The 18050-nt window shown below is 36.1% G+C and overlaps 1 protein-coding gene across 2 annotated transcripts in view; it reads left to right on the forward strand.

The window, feature by feature from the left end:
* The window catches only part of MTMR9 (myotubularin related protein 9), a 52012-nt gene that overhangs the window by 15341 nt on the left and 18621 nt on the right, over window positions 1-18050 (forward strand). For both annotated transcript variants that reach the window (XM_006745174.3, XM_081810742.1), the window contains 5 exons: window positions 6804-6977; window positions 9070-9287; window positions 10151-10312; window positions 13120-13261; window positions 15052-15272. In XM_006745174.3, coding sequence (XP_006745237.1) covers window positions 6804-6977; window positions 9070-9287; window positions 10151-10312; window positions 13120-13261; window positions 15052-15272 — 917 coding nt within the window. The remainder of the gene's footprint in view (window positions 1-6803; window positions 6978-9069; window positions 9288-10150; window positions 10313-13119; window positions 13262-15051; window positions 15273-18050) is intronic.

Below are 18050 nucleotides of genomic sequence, written 5' to 3' on the forward strand. Positions count from 1 at the left end.
GAACCAGGTGAAAGTCTTGGGGCAACCAGAGAGCTAGAGAAGGGGAACCTTGATTTTGTGGTATACAACCTTGAACCTCTAGCTGATCATGAGTGGTGCTTGCATGAAGCAGACTGAGATCAGTCAGAATCAAGAGCTGAGCTGTGTTGCACCACAGGTGTTAACAGAGTTTGCAATTTAAATCTAACAAAGTTAATTGCCTACTAAAACAAAAAACATTAACTCTCTTCAAAGGAGTATAATGGAATGCAGAGCTTCCACAGCATAACATTTGCAATGTCCAGGATACAGTCTAAAATTGAGCTAAGATATTGTGACCCATTCTGAAGGAAAAAGTTGGCAAGTACCAACCCCAGGGTGACTCAGATGTTTAAATTATCACACAAGGATTTTTTTTTTTTAATATTTTATTTATTTGAGATAACATGTGCAAGGGAGTGTGGGGCGGGGCTGGGCAGGGGGAGCAGAGTGAAAGGGAGAAGCAGAAGCAGACTCCCCACTGAGCAGGGAGTCTAACATCAGGGCTCAATCCCAGGACCCTAGGATCATGACCTGAGCCAAAGGCAGACACCCAACCAACTGAGCCACCCAGGCACCCATCACACAAGGACTTTAACCAAAGAAAAGATAGGAAATACCAACAGAGAAATAGAAAATACAGAAAGAACCAAATGGAACTCTTAGAACTTTTTGAAAATTATATCTGAAATTAAAAATTCACTGGAGGAGTTAAAAAGCAGAAGAGGTGACAGAAAACAGAACCAATGAACTTGAAATTAGAGCAATAGAAATTATTTTGTAGAAAGAAGGGGGAGGGGATAAGTTATAGTAAAATAAGCAGAGCCTCAGGGACCTGTGGAACATATCAGAATGTCTAGCATATGTGTAATTGGAGAACCAGAAGCAGAGACTAGAGAGAATAAGGTAGAAAATATATTTTAAAAAATAATGTTCAAAAACTTTCCAAATTTGAGGAATGATACAAATTCAAAAAGTTCAGCAAGCCCCAGACAGGATAAATGAGAAGAAAACACTGCATAGGCACGTGGTAGTTAAACTGTCAAAGAGCAACAGTAAAGAGATCTTGAAAGCTGCCAGGTAAAAACCAAACATTACATACACAGAGACAACAATCAAATGAGTGTGGACTGTTCCTCAGAAATCCTGGCAACCAGAAGAGAAAACTATAAAGTGCTGAAAGGAACAAAACTTGCCAACTTTGAGTTTTGTATGTGGTGAAAATATCTTTCAAGAAGGAAGGTGAAACAACATTTTCAGATAAAAGGAAACTAAGAATTTATTGCCAAGAGACCTTTACTATAAGAAATGTTAAAGGAAGTTTTTCAGACTGAAGGGAAATAATAGCAGAGGGAAACTTGAATATTTAGAATTATTGAAGAATATTGGAAATGCTAAATACCTAGGTAAATATAACAGGCTATTTTTTTTCCTTTTTAATGTCTTTAAAATATACATGACTATTTAGACTACAGCATTGCCTTTGTGGTGTTTATAGTGTATTTAGACATATTAAATATGGAAACTATAATGTTAAAGGTGATTGGGTGTGGGGTGGCTGAATGGATAAATATACTTGTACAGTTATATTCTTTGTTGAGAGAATCTGTCTTGTGCATTGTGGGATATTTGGCAGCATCTTTCACACCACTAGATGCCAGTAGAATTCTCCTCCCCCCAACCTGTGGTTGTCTCTACACATTGCCAGATGTTACCTCTATGCAAAATCATCCCTGGTTGAGAACCACTGTCCTAGAGCAATCCTTTTTTTAAAAATGGGAAGAGGTATAAATTAAAAGTTAATATGTACATTAAAATGCAATTCTAAAAAGTATTTAAATAATCTGACAGAAGGTGGGAAAGAAAAAATAGGAATAAAAACTGAAGGGATAAACAGAAAATAAATGTTAAACTCTATTTCAGCAGTATCAACAACTATTTTAGTATCAATGAGCTAAAGACTCCTATTGAAAGACAAAGATCGTCAGACTGACATAAAGAAAAAAAGAAGGCAAGATCCAAATACAAGCTGTGTACAAGAGATGCATTTTGAATATGAAGACATAGATTGAAAAATAAATAAATAAATGGGAAAATATGCGGTGGATAAAAAAACAGAAGTAGCTGCATTAATTAAGGATTTTAAAAAAAGATTTCAAGACACAAAATATCATCAAATAAAAAGGGTCATTCCATAATAATAAAATTTTTAGGAAGATATAACTATATATATATATGTGCCTAATAACAAAAATTGATAGAAGTTAGGAAGAAATAAGTAATTCTTGATCATGGTATGAGATTGTTAACACAGCAATTAATAGAACAACTAGGCTAAAAACAACAGCTAGACAACAACAAAACAAGACATGGAAGATTTGAACAACACTGATATTTATAGAATGCTAGTCACAACTTCTGTATAATATATAGTACTCAAGAGCACATGGTATGTTCCCCAGGAGAGACTGAATGCAGGGCTATTAAATAAATTTCAATATTAAAAAGATTGAAAGCATACAAAGTATAATCTCTAGGCCCAAAGAAGTTAAATTAGAAATCAGTAAACTAAGGTAATTAGTTTTTTTAGTAGAATATCCTAAATTAAACAAAATACTTGTAAATAATCTGGGAGTCAAAAATGAAATCATAAAGGAGATGAGAAAATAGTTTGAACTGAATGATAATAAAAATGCATCATCAAAATATGTGGGATACAGCTAAAGCAGTGTTTAAAGAGAAACCTACAGCTTTAGAATGCTTAGATTAAAAAAGGAGAAAAGGTCCAAAATCACCAACTTAAGCTATGAAAAAAAGAACAAAGTAACTGGAAAGAATGAAATAGTAAAAATAAGAGTAGAAATCAATAAAATACTTACAACTCATAAGCAAGGTTAGCAAGGTTGTTCGATATAAATATACCAAAACTAATTGTATTGGCAACAAGGAGTCTGAAAATGAATAAAACACTTGGGAATAAATTTAACAAAAGAAGTGCAGATTCTGTGCACTGGAAAACACAAAACATTGCAGAGAGAAGTTAAAGATATCTAAATAAATGGAGAGATATACCATGTTCATGGATTAGAAGACGGTATGGTTAAGATCAGTAGTGGGCTGGGCGCCTGGGTGGCTCAGTTGGTTAAGCGACTGCCTTCGGCTCAGGTCATGATCCTGGAGTCCCGGGATCGAGTCCCACATCAGGCTCCCTGCTGAGCAGGGAGTCTGCTTCTCCCTCTGACCCTCCCCCCTCTCATGTGCTCTCTCTCATTCTCTCTCTCCAATAAATAAATAAAATCTTTAAAAAAAAAAAAAGATCAGTAGTGGGCTGACTTATGTAGTGGACAACAAAGTAAATATTTTAGGCTTTGTGAGTCATGCAGTCTCTGTTACAACTGTACCACTCTGCTGTTGTAGCATGAAAACAGCAATAGATAACACATCAATGAATTGGTAGTGCTATGTTCCAGTAAAACTTTATTTATAAAAATGGGCAGTAGGCTGGATTTGGCTTGCAGATTGTTGTTTTGCTGACCTCTCATTAAGATGACAATTGTCTCTGGAGTGCCTGTGTGGCTCAGTCAGTTAAGCGTCTGCCTTTGGCTCAGGTCATGATACCTGGGGTCCTGGGATCAAGCCCCATGTTGCGCTCTGCTCAGCGGGGAGCCTGCTTCTCCCTCTTCCTCTGCCGCTCCCCTCTCCCCCGCTTGTGCTCTCTCTCTCTCTCTTTCAAATAAATAAATGAAATTTTTTTAAAAAGATGACAGTTGTCTCCAAATTGATTTATAGATTCAATGCAGATCCTCTCAAAATTCCAATAGCTGTTTTGTTTAAATTGACAAAGCTATCCTAAAATGTATGTGAATATGCAAAGTTACTAGAATAGCCAAAACAACTTCAAAAAAATAAATGATTTACTTGCGTTGATTTTAAAACTTAATATAAAGCTACAATAATCAAGAGAATGTGGTATGAGGAAGACCTATACATGGATGAAATAAGAGCTAATACCCTATTGGATGAAATAAGAGCTATACCGTATTGGTATAAGTGTAGACCTATATATGGATGAAATAAGAGCTAAAACTGTGAAACTTCTTGAAGACAACACAGGAGAAAACCTTTATGACCTTGGATTAGGCAAAGATTTTTTAGATAAACACCAAAAGTGACTGAAAGCAGATTAATGACTTCCTAGTTTGGGATGTGGAGGGGAAGATACAGATTACAAAAATACACGTGGGATTTTGTGGGAGATGATTGAAATGTTTGTTATCTTGATTGTGGTGGGGTGGTTTCGTGGGTGTATACAACTGTCAAAGACTCAGGAAATCATGCACTCTAAATGGATCTAGTTTATTTTTCATACAAATAATAAAATCTCAAAGTTGATTAAAAAGAAGAGAAAAAACGTAATGTAAAGTTAAGTAGCTGATTAGAAACAAAGAGAATCAATGATCCGAAATATAGATCTGAAGTAATTGCTCAGAGTACAGAGCAGAGAAACAAGGAAGATGGGAAAAATGATAGAGAATTTAGATACGCATGGATAATACAGGGAGGAGATCCAACAACATTTATTAAATGGGAGTTCAGGAAGAAGATAATAGAGAAAATGGAAGAGAGGCACTATTCAAATAGGTAATGGTCTAGAGTTCTCCAGAATCCATGAAAGTCACAAGCTCTTAGATTAAAGTGTCTCAGCAAACACCATGCAAGACAATAAAAAAGAAATCTTTACTTAATGTGTTGTAGTATAGCTATTAAATAGTAAGGCAAAGAGAATATCACAAAATTAGAGAGGAAAGACAAATTACATAAATGGTGTAATAAAATTAAAATAGAAAAGAAACCCAATAGGATAGAATTAAACATCTATTCTTGATAAAAGCTCTTGGCAGAATTGGATTTGAAGTGAATTTACATAATCTGATAAGTGCTACCTGGTAAATCTGATAAAGCCACCCAAAACAAAAACATACAAAACATATTATTCCCTTAAGTTCAAGAATGAGACAAGATGCCCACCAACCACTACTCCTTGCTTGTTCAGTAAGACAAGAAGGAAAAATAAGAAGTACAAGGATTGAAATGAAAGAAGCAAGACTGTCATTGTTGCTTATATGCTTGTGTACGCAGGAAGCTGAAAGAATCTTGAGATTGTAAGCATTTCTCTACACCAACCACAATTTTGAAAACAACTAAAATGCAACAAAAATATAAGGTTTCTATGAATATATCAAAGAAAAGATATGCAAGGCTTTTACTGAGAGAATTATACAACTTTATTGAAAAAATTAAGAAAGCTTTAAAAAGGTAGGAGACACTGTGCTCATGGACAAGGAGACTGAATATTTTAAAGATGTAATTGTCTTCAAATGAATCTGTAGAGTCAATGTAGTCTTGTTAAAACTGCTGTGGGTTTTTACATGAAATTTGATAAAAGTTGCACAGAGAAGCAGAGGACTGAGAGGAGCCCAGGTACTCTTGAAGAGCAAAAAAAAGAGGGAGGAGGAGACTTAGCCTACTAAATGTCAAGTCTATTCTAAAAGCTATGGGACTTACTACAAATAAACCAGTGGGACAGAATAGAGAGCCCTCTATGTATGGAAACTTAATATATGCCAGAAAGTGGTATTGCAGGTCAGTGGACGATCATACCATTCTCCAGAGTAGGAAATAAATAAGTAATGCCTGGTCGTGAAATTCAAGAACTAATAGTATAGTCATATTATTTAGAAATTTGGAGGTAAACGCCAGAGTTAAAGCTAAAAGAGTTGAAAATGGTTGCCTCTGGGGAAAGGGAATTATGAGATGGAGGTGAGCAGGAAACAGTAAATTCCTTTTTTTAAACAATAAATCTTTTAGAAACTCTCTTTAAAATTGGTAAAGAGAATAACTGAAAAATGAAAATGGCTTAATTTAAAAATATATGGTATCATGTAAAAGGGTTTTTTAAAAAAATTCTCTTTTTCTACAGTATGCTGAACATACTTCGATTTTATCTTCTTGGTACTGCAACCCATGACCAGCATGTTAGGCCAGCTCTGATTTATCGGAATATATCAAAATGTGCATATACATAATTTTATTTTTTTAACTGTAAAGCTTTTTACAGTCTTCAAGTGGTTTTTATTTTTGATGTTTGAAGTAAGTTGTCATTGGATAATTTTATGTTGTATACTTTTAGTCCTTAGTATAGTGAGTTAGAAATTATTTCATTGATTCCTAAGTATAACTTTTTTTTAGTATTAAGTCATTATTGTTTTAAGAAAGATATTACCAGTCTTTCTAGATATCCTTTTTTTTCAAATAACAGAAGAGAACAAGGGATTTGATGTATGTAGTAGCTCTATTCTCATCTGTTCTGGTTGAGCATTATCTAGAGTATTATACTCTTCCTGTTGCTATACTGAAGAGTACCAAAAAAAAAAAAGTAAATGATACCCAAAAAGATGAATGGGATGATGTCAGCTAATAGGATGCCATGTGAAATAGGCATTTGTGCTGAAATCACAGTAAAAACAATAGAGGAAGTTACAGTATCCACATTTTGCTCAATATAAGGAAACACTTTCTAGGAACCGAGGATCCCTAGCATAGCAAGAAGCTGATTCTGAAGAATATAACTCCTTCAAGTATGGGTTAGGTATCCTTATATTAAATTCCTGAGAGATGGCTTCTTCATTGTATGAAAGTTGATCTCTAAGATCCTTTTAAAATTTTCAGATTATTTTGTGACATTGAGATACTTGCTTAGCTTTGAAGTATTTTGTGTTTTTCAGACCAGTGAATGGAGGTTAAGCTATGTCAATAAGGAATTTGCCGTCTGCCCTTCTTACCCGCCAATTGTCATAGTTCCCAGATCCATTGATGATGAAGCTCTTCGAAAGGTAGCTATGTTTCGACATGGAGGACGCTTCCCAGTACTCAGCTATTACCATAAAAAAAATGGAATGGTAAGTAAGTGTATGGTACTGCTGCTTGATCCAGTGAAAGTCTTAGTTTGCGGATCTTGTCTTAGAAATATTCCCTTTTCTGTGTACTTGTTCATAGATGTGATTAGTCTCTCCTGCTATGACTTCCTTCTTTTAAACTTTAGGGAATCAGGAGTAGTATGTTTTGTGATTAGGATATGATTTTGAATTCTTTTCATGATGCTGCTCAAAATTAGAAAGGCCAGATAGGCTTATCTTCAGGACTCAGTACAAAGGGAACTAATGTTCATTTGACACTTAAAATAATACTGTTAGGTAGAAAAATAAATTTCTCCAACCAAAATAGTGGTAAGATACTTTATTTTAATTATCTTTACTAAATTTCCCTGTAAAAGGTAAATTGAGCAGACATTTTTATTTTCAAAATGGAGAAGAGTGACACATGTTATTGTTACAACTTTAGTAAACACAGGAGTCAGTACTTGAATAGGCAAGCACTTGCTGTGTGTTTCCTAAATATTTTCTTTCTTTTTTTTTTTGTTTTGAGAGAGAGTGCACGAGTTGAGGGTGAGGGTAGGGTAGAGCAGAGGGAGAGAGAATCCTAAGCAGGAGCATGGAGCCTGATGTGGGGCTCGATCCTGCGACCCTAAGATCATGACCTGAGCCGAAATCAAGAGTTGAATGCCTAACTGACTGAGCCACCCAGCCGCCCCCTAAATATTTTCTAAATCCATTTCTGTTCTCTTATTTTCTCTCAGTCAGTAACTCTGTTTCTCATTTTGAAACCAGTAGTAAATTAGTGCATAAGTTATAGTCATATTCCATTTCCCTTTTTTCCCTGGATAGTAAATACGGATATTTAGAATAAAAAGATTTCTAAAAATTTGCTACTTTGACATCAGGTCATCTATCCTGTTTGCTCAGTAGTATTTCTGTTAATCAGTGTTCATTACAAAACATTTTAAAAAATATTAAATATACTATGTGTCCATTTACATGGTTAGCACAGACTGGGAGTTAACTGTTGTCATCTTCTGGATGACCTTTCTTCATCATGTTAAATTTCAAGGTAGTTAATATAACAGCGTATATTATGGGATGAAATGGAAATAACTCTAAACTGTTCACCAGGGAAGAGATCAGTATAATACTGATTTCTTGAGAAAAGTTTCAAAATCAAACTTTCAAAATATATAGTTGATGGTCTTTGGAAACAAGTTTCTAGGTCTTGAAATACTGAAAAGGATGAAAGAGGGCCATAGGAGAATAAATAATAGAGAAGCAGCTTTCAAGATACTAAAAATGATTCCCATAAGAAGAATAGTACATAAGCTTTTTTATCTTACCATTGGTGACTTTTCGCTTTATAATTCTTTCCCTTTTTAAAAAGATTTATTTATTTGAGGGGGGCAGAGGGAGAGAATTTCAAGCAGACTCCCCACTGAATGCAGAGCCTGACATGAGGCTCAGTCTCAAGATCCTGAAATCATAACCTGAGCTGAAACCAAAAGTTGGACGCTTAACCAACTGAGCCACCCAGGTGGCCCTTTACAATTCTTTTAAAGATTTTATTTATTTATTTGTCAGAGAGAGAGCACAAGCAGAGGGAGAAGCAGGCTCCCCAATGAGCAAGGAACCTGATGCGGGACTCGATCCCAGGACTATCATGACCTGAGCCAAAGGCAGACGCTTAACCGATTGAACCACCCAGTCATCCCTATAATTCTTGATAAAACCTGCCAACCCTGTTTATGTAGTTGAAACAGAAGTTTACCGGCACATAGGCCATTATTCTTGTATTACAAGGCTGTGTCCAGTAAACAATTTACTGACTAAATGAATTGTAATGTTTGATCTCTTTAGCAATTATAATGTATTATGTGGAAATATTTTGAGATATTAGGAAGAAAAACTGTTACAGTGCAGGGCTTATTTTTGTTTTACAGTTATTAATTATTGCAAATATATAGAGCTGTTTCTTTGTTTCAGGATCAAATTCATTTCAAAGTGTCACACAATTGTTTTTGAGATACTCAATCTAGGTAATTCATTTCTGTCTTCAGAAACTTTCAAAGCAGCTATTCTTCAATTTTAAACTGCATTGTGCTTCTAGGTAATCATGCGAAGTGGTCAGCCACTCACTGGCACAAATGGGAGAAGGTGCAAAGAAGATGAAAAGCTGATAAATGCTACCCTCAGGGCAGGAAAACGAGGCTACATCATTGACACCCGATCTTTAAATGTAGCTCAGCAAGCTAGAGCCAAAGGCGGCGGCTTTGAACAAGAAGCTCATTATCCCCAGTGGAGGCGGATTCATAAGTCCATTGAGAGGTAAAAGACTCTGGAGACAGTAATGGACTCTTATTAGGAGCGAATTAGAGTGAGTGAGCCCTTAGCTGTTCAAAGATCACAAGTTCTCAAACGAACCTACCCATTAACTTAAAGTCAGAAATTGGCTGGATATCCTGTCATGTTTTATAAGATGAGGGGGAAACTTAATCTTGGACTTGCCCAAAAGCATGCTTTCTCTAAGTGAACTCTGCAATTTCATCACCGCAAGGTCTATTTCTCTGTTAGTAGATCACTGGTCACCACACTTAGTGAACAGATATGCTACAGATAAGTATATTTTTCTAAGTCAGAATTCTGACTAGAGACTTCCTTTCCCCCACACCCACCTATTCTCACATCGTATTTCCTCCACCAATATCTTTTGTTTATGTTTGCAGTTAGAGGTTTATCAGGGCTTCTGGAATGGGTGGGTGGGGGTTGGAGCTAATAAAACAATGGGGTCTGAGCTGGCCTTGGCCATCCCTGCTGAAGGTACCGGGTGTCTAGTGTTGGATCTGTGGGAACAGGATGGCAGATGTCAGTGGTGTGGCCTCGTGACTTGTCACAAAATGCAGTGTTCTGTCCAGTTCCCTAGTCAGGAAATTCAGCTGCGTGAACTGGTTTAATCTGTTCATCTGAGGAATGATTTACCATGACAGGCGTGTTAAGCTTCCTTGCAACCATGTTTAAATATTAGTTTTTCAGGGTTTAATGGTCAAGTTATTGTATAGCAAGGTAAATATTTTTATACTATTTTGAGCTACTTTGCCTCTTGGATATAGTAGAGGTTGGGGTTTTGGTTTGGTTTCTCCTTCATCATTGTATTTTCTATTTTCTTTTTTACTTTTTCTTGTTTTTTAAAGGTATCACATTCTTCAGGAGAGCTTAATCAAACTCGTGGAAGCTTGTAATGACCAAACACATAACATGGACCGATGGCTCGGTAGATTGGAGGCTTCGAACTGGCTGACACACATCAAAGAGATTCTTACAACTGCTTGTCTAGCAGCTCAGTGTATCGACAGGTAAAGTGTATTTCAGTGTTCCAGAATGGGACACGTACTGCTAACTAGACTTTGCTCTTATCCAGACTACGTTTATATATTGCGTGAAAGTTTGCGCCTGGTCTATACCTTATGTTCAGATCATTGTATAAATTACTACATAAGATAGTCATTGCCATTCAGTTATCGATGAACTATGTGTATAGAGTCTGGTATTTTATTGATGATTAATGAACCACATATATACACACATCTTCAATGATACAACTTTTTTTTTAAGTACTAAAGGAACTATTTTTTTTCTATAAAATCCTTGAATTGTGAATCTACCAATTTTCCTTTTCTTAAACCATGAAAAAGAATGAAAAGAAGTTTTCTTATTTGCTCTCAGAGGGCCCAACCTGCCTTCTTACTTTTGAAATATCGGTGAAAAGGAACATGTAATTCTGTTACACAGTAAAATGATTCTTTCTAATTTCTCAGCTATCTTATTAACAAACTACTTGATATGTGTAGTTATATCAGGATCTCAAGTTGAGCAAACCTGAGGGCAGTGATGTGAAGTATATGAGTGATTTTAGTTTATTCACTCAGTTGAAGGTTGCTAATCCTTGAGACTTGAGGCAGAAGACTTGAACACAGAGGCAGAAGGATTGGTATAAGTTGTTGCAGAAGCTTTGAATGCCCTTTTTAAGAAGGGGATTCCTCTGAAACAATAGGTAGGTATAAGAATCGCCACCACATAGTTGGATGGCACTTTTCCTTGAGACTGTAATTTGTTTTATTGATGCTTCCAAACTAAGGAAATACACATGTAATGTTTTTATGGTTAGTGAGAAATTGATCATAGAACAGGTTGCTTAAGATTATGTGGTGAGTTAATGACAAAACCAGTAATGGGTAGAGATTTTGGCGTTGGGATTCTCAGGCTGTCACTGTTTTTTGTCTTAGGCTTTACGGGATATGGGAGTTAAAGAAGAAGTTCTGAGGCAGAGAAATCAATATTACGGAATAATGAGACATTAATTTGAAGGGTTTCGTTTCTTTTTAACCTAAGTTAAAAAGATTTCCCCTTGCATGGTGAATACAGAGGCTTCTGGTTTCTTATGAACTGTAAATGACAATGAACACTTATCACCATGTTGTCTGAGTTTGCAGCCATAATAATGGGATGCTGCAGGTCAAGGCAAACCGAGGTGCAGAACAGTATTTAACTCCACCTTTGTTTAGTCTCAGCTGGCCACCGGAAACAAACAGGGACTTCCACATTCTCTTAAGAGTTGAAGGTTTTGGTTTATTCTGCCATGTTTGGGCTCCCTTTTCTGATATATACTGGCTTATTACTTATACCTCCATAAAAATCTGCCTTTGTAATTAATTGCTCAAAATGTAAGACTAGACCTTGAATGAATTGAGTTAAATTGAAAATATACCACAGATAACTAAGATATAGCGATTCAATGTATACATCAGAAGCCTTAAAATACTTGCTCATACCCTGCTACCTAGTCACAAGATTTCATCCTAAGAATGAGGCTGTTAACCTAACCTTAGGTGAATGACAGAGAGTCTTATTTTCAAATTAAGAACTCTCAAATAATTCCACAGAAGACAAAAAGCTAAGTACAGTGTAACAAAAATTAACAATGACCTAAATAACTCCTAAGACATTTAAGTAAATTTTAGTTGATCACCTAAGAATATTATATAACCATTAATACAATACTTCTAAAGGTGATATGGAAACATGGGAAAATGTTCATAATAAAAGTGGAAATAATAAGCAATTACCTTTTGTTATAGCTACATAAAGGATATAAGTACAAGAATTAATAGCAATAACCAAACTTGAAATTCTTATGGGAAAGTGGTGAGGTTATTTTCCTTTTTCTTAATATTTTCTTCACTGTCATTTCAATATGAGAGTTGGAAGAAGGGTATGGGAAATGTACTTAATTTAGTTTTTGGTGTTTTCTTCTACTGTCTTTAGAATAATGGGGTCCCAGACTCCTTCTAAGTATCATGGTATAGTAATATCATTGCCACTGACTTTCTAGATTGACAGTTTTATGCTTGTTTTTTTTATTTGTTTGTTTGGTTTTTTTTAAATGTTTCTTCTTGGGGCGTCTGGGTGGTTCAGTTGATAGGCGTCTGCCTTCAGCTCAGATCGTGATCCCAGCGTCCTGGGATCAAGCCCCGCATCGGGCTCTCCACTCTGCAGGAGGCCAGCTCCCTCTCCCACTCACCCTGCTTGTGTTCTCTCTCTCGCTGTGTCTCTCTCTGTCAAATAGGTAAATAAAATCTTAAAAAAATAAAATAAATGTTTCTTCTTGTTTTCATGTTTCTGAAAGTGTGGTTCAGGTCTTGTTTCCTAGATCCATTACATTACAGTTTATGAAGGCGTCGTTATAGTCAGCTGATGGTGAAAAGGTAGAATCAAGGTCAGAGAGATACAGAAAAATAACTTCAAGTGTATGTTTCTAGGTTTGATGAGAAGGGCTTTAATCAACTATTAAGGCAGAAAACATAAGCACCTATTGTGGTGATAAGGACTGCTTTTGGGTTTTGTTAAAGGAGAAAAAATTCAACTAAAATGTTTTGTGAAGGTTGTTATAACTTAAAGAGGTTCTTGCCATGTGAAATTTGGAACCCATAGTTTTTCTTTCCTAAGAGAAGCTCTCTTCATGTGCCTTATTTCAACTCTAAACCCTACTGGACAGAGCAGAATGCAAGAGTTGGAAATACTGTACTCAATAAATGTTTGTTATTAACAGAGTTGATTGACCGTGTTGGGAGTATCCCATTTGTACTCTGGATTTTTCTATCAGGGAAGGGGCATCCATATTGATCCATGGAACAGAAGGAACTGATTCCACACTTCAGGTTACCTCCCTGGCCCAGATCATCTTGGAACCAAGAAGCAGGACCATCCGTGGTTTTGAGGCCCTGATAGAAAGAGAGTGGCTACAGGTGAGAAAAGCTGCTTGGTGTGCACAGGAACTGCTAATAATTGATGTGATCCCAGTTTGCAGGAGTGGAGAGAATGTATGAAATTTTGATTGATTAAACTGCTTAAATTGTATGTTTACTTTTCTGGGAGCAGTTAATCTCTCTTCCTCTCAGTACACATTTATAATCTTTACTGCCTCTCAATTTTTGTGCCTCTCTTTCCTTATTTTGCTCATTTGGCATTTCATTCCCTCAACAAACTCTCACTAATTGTACTTTGTTACCTACAGGGGAAATAACAAAGAATGTAAAACAGTCTAGAGATAAAAAACATAAACAAGGCAGGAAGGGGGTGTGAGGACTTGTAATTATAAGGCATGTGCTTTAGCACTTTCTGCCTTTTGCTTGTCGGGCTCCACTCTCTCCTCTTGCCCCACCAGGTGAAATCCTTCTCATGCTTTAAGATACAGCTACATGTCGCTACTCTCGTGAAGTCTTTGGGACCTTAACCTTCTTCACAGCTAAAAATCGATCCATTGTCTTCATGCCTTGTTCCCTAAACCAGACCCAAATAAAGTGACTCCTTTGAGGTCAGGGAACCATGCCCAATTTCTCTTTTATCCCTAGGACATAATACAGTGTTATTACATATGCTGAATGACAACTGAAATAAAGGCCTCATAAAATAGATTGAAATCCTCCCAAGTCAGAGGTTAACTTATAAATGTATATACACTGTGTAACTTAGTAAATAATTGTGATTAAGAAAAACGTTTAGATATATTTTGAAAGTAGAATTATCTCTGGAGAAAAATCATTTCTGGCCCTTCTAGTTAAAATTCAGATTTATTATGTGTTAATGCTGTTATGTATGCCATGTCTATCTACCCTGCCTGATGACTAACGTGTAGCTCTGTTCAAGTCACACCATCTCAAATATTTGGTAAAAATCTCTTCAGAAACATTCCTCATAATGTATAGCAAACAAATAAATGAATGTGATTTACTTACTTAAATATCACCATATTAATGGGTATCAAAATACCATTAGCCACTGGAAAATGTTCATAGCATTTTCTTTGTCAGATGAGGTAGTATAAGGACCTAAAGGTAAAGCAAGTGTGTGAAATACCTAAAGGGTGTGATTTGGGATAAGGTCAGTAATCAGTTTCTGGGTGGGCCAGAGATCCAAATGATTCTTAAATTTCCTTTAGTCAGTAGGGGTCAGACTCTTCCAGTTCTTTTCAAGAGAAGAGGGGAACTAGGGACAATTTTATCTCTAATATAAAAGTATTCATAAAGATTTCTTCATGATAATAACTCTTTTCCATATGTAATTAAAAATTTAATATCAGGAGTGACCTTATAAAATCTGTGTGTGAGAGCTCCATATTTATTTCCATTTAGTGGTGAGGCTTATGTAGTTTACAATAATCTGTACCGCTTTGGAGAGATAAAAGGTGATAGCTGTCTTTTGTTTGGTACCTAAAGACCTTATATTCTTTGACTTTGCTACAAATTATAGAGACCTAGAAAATTTTACTTTAAGTTCACCAAGGATAATTGCAGTTCTTATGGTTATGCCTTAACTGCACAGCCTTGTTAAATATTTGGAAGTTGTGTTTTTTTCCTCAGCTGCTGAAAATTGTTTTAAACCAAGAAATCATTAATCTAAATAGCAGCCATCCAAATTATATGATGTTCCATTTAATAAGAGTTTTGTTGCAACTGTGTGAAATAATGTTAATGGAATGTGCTATAAATGTGCTCTCACTAGGCTGTGACTGTCACATTTCCATCTTCTGTCTTAGGCTGGCCACCCATTCCAACAGCGCTGTGCACAGTCAGCCTATTGTAATAGTAAGCAGAAGTGGGAGTCACCTGTATTTCTTCTCTTCTTGGACTGTGTGTGGCAGATACTTCGTCAGTTTCCTTGTTCTTTTGAATTTAATGAGAATTTCCTCATCATGCTCTTTGAGCATGCATATGCCTCACAGTTTGGAACATTCCTGGGCAACAATGAAAGTGAAAGGTGGGTATACTGCTTACATGGGATGGGGGCCATTTTGTTTGTAGCTGTTTTGGTCACTTCCTAAAAGAGACCAGGATTTGGTTCTACATTAATGTTATTTATAAGATGGTAGAGGTTACAGTTAGTATAAATTAAATTACATGAAGTGTGTTCTTCTTGTGAGCCTATCACATGCTAGGTGAGAGCATGTCCTAGACTTTGTTCTATTAGATTAAAATTAGTCCATACACTGATTTAAAAGCTTTGAGTAAATTGGGCAACCATTTTAAGTGTTAATTTCCTTATATAAGATCATAGTAATCTTACATCTGGAAGAATCCTTAACATATAATCCAGCTCTGCCCTCCATCCAATTTTATAGATTGGGAGGGGAATACCCAGAAAGTTAAATGACTTGACCAGGGACACGCAGCTGGTTGGTCACCAGTAGTAGGGCTATAATACAGGTCTTCCTACTCCTGCCCCAGACTTTGTCTGTTACCCCTGGAAACTGTCCTCAGGCCTCCTTTCACAGTCCAGACGCCATCAAGTTTATAGGTTTATTTAGAAGATACCTATCATAATGATCTTTAAAGGTGCTTAACTGGTCATCTCAATTGGGTACAGTCAAAAGGCTTCCTCTTCTCTTTTTTCCTTTGTCATCCTAGCTAAAGGACAGTTTTGTTGGTCTTTTCAGAGAACCAACTTTTGGTTTCACTGATGCTCTCTGTTGTCTATTTTCTATTTCATCTATCTACTCTCTTCTCTTATTTTTTCCTTCTTTCTGCTAGCACTGGTTTAGTTTGCCCTTCTTTTTCCAGTTCCTTAAGGTATAAAGTTACTGATTTAAAAGTTATTGATGTGAGATCTTTGTTCTTTTTTTTTTTTAAAGATTTTATTTATTTGAGAGAGAGAGACAGTGAGTGAGAGAGAGCACAAGCGGGGGTGGGGCAGGGGGGTTGAGGGCCAGAGGGAGAGGGAGAAGCAGACCCACAGCTGATCAGGGAGCCAGATATAGGGCTTGATCCCAGGACCCTGGGATCATGACCTGACCCAAAGGCAAATGCTTAATGGACTGAGCCACTCAGGCTCCCCGATCTTTCTTTTTTTTTTTTTTTATTTAAGATTTTTTTTTTTTTTAAAGATTTTATTTATTTGACAGAGAGAGAGAGAGCGCGAGAGAGGGAACACAAGCAGGGGGAGTGGGAGAGGGAGAAGCAGGCTTCCTGCGGAGCAGGGAGCCCGATGCGGGACTCGATCCCAGGACCCTGGGATCAGGACCTGAGCCGAAGGCAGACGCTTAACGACTGAGCCACCCAGGCGCCCCGTTCTTTCTTTTTTAATATAGGTTTTTACTGCTATAAATCTCCATCTGAGCACTGTTTTCACTGAATCCCCATACGTTGTATTAGCATGTTGTGTTTTTGTTTTCATTCATCTGTGTTTTTTCTTCTGTTACTGATTTCTAACTGCATGCTGTTGTAGTTGGAGAAGATATTTGTATGACTTCAGTCTTTTAAAATGTATTGAGATTTGTTTTGTGGCCTAACCTGTGATCTATCCTGAAGAATGTTTCATGTACACTTGAGAAGAATGTGTACTCTGATGTCGTTGAGCAGAGTATTCTAGATTTGTCTTACATTTGTTCAAGTCATGTATTTCTTTATTGGTCTTCTGTCTAGTTCGATACATTATCAAAAGTAGGATATTGCAGTCCTCAACTGTATTGTAGAATTGTCAGTTTCTCTATTTTGTTATGTTGATTTTTGCTTCCTGTATTTTGTGGCTCTGCTGCAAGGTACATATATGTTTATAATTATTATATCTTCTTGATAGATTGACTCTTTATTCCAGTTTAAAATATCCTTCTTTGTCTCTTGTAAGAGTTTTTGTCCTAAAGTTTATTTCATCCATTCCAGCTCTCTCGTGGTGTGGAATGGATGTTTGTGTGGAAAATCTTTTTTCATCCTTTTATTTTCAATCTGTTTGCATCTTTGAATCAAAAGTGAATCTTTTGTAGACAGTATATAGTTGGATCATGTTTTAGTCCATTCTGCCAATCTCTGCATTTTGATTGGAGAGTTTACTTCATTTATGTTTAAAGTGATTACTGAAAAGGAATGGCCTATTTCTGCCAGTGTGAGATTTATGTTGTTTGTCTTATACCTCTTTTGTTCTTCATCTCCTCCATTACTTGCCTTCCTATATGTTTGATACTTTAATAGTGTACTATCATGATTCCCTTCTTATTTTATGTATATTAATTTTTTTTTTTTACTGGTTACCAGGTGGATTTCAACTAATATCCCAAATTTATAACAATCTACTTTGAATACAAACTCAGCTTCAATGGCATACAAAACTTTGCTCTTCCATAGCTCCACTCCCCTGTATGTTATTATCACAAATTACATTCTTATATATAATTATATTCTTACTTGCCCATTGACATGGATTTATTATTATTTTTATATGTTTGTCTTTTAAATTATGTAGGAAATAAAAAGAGGAATTACAAGTCAAAAAATACAATAATAACTTACTTTTATACCTTTAGTTACCTTTTCTGAGTTATTCCTTCATATGGCTTTGAGTTACTGTCTAGTGTCCTTTCATTTTAGCTTGAAGGATTCCTTTTTGCATTTCTCTTGTAAAGCAAGTCTTCTAGCAATGAACTCCCTCAATTTTTATTTTTCTGGAAATGTCTTAATTTCTCCTTCATTTTTAAAGAATAGTGTTCCCGGATGTAGAGTTCTTGGTACGTAGTTTTTGGTTTTGGTTTTGTTTTTTTTTTCCTTT

The sequence above is a fragment of the Leptonychotes weddellii genome, chromosome 2 (genome assembly GCF_054177405.1).
Source record: "Leptonychotes weddellii isolate Sample4059 chromosome 2, ASM5417740v2, whole genome shotgun sequence".
Lineage (NCBI taxonomy): Eukaryota > Metazoa > Chordata > Mammalia > Carnivora > Phocidae > Leptonychotes > Leptonychotes weddellii.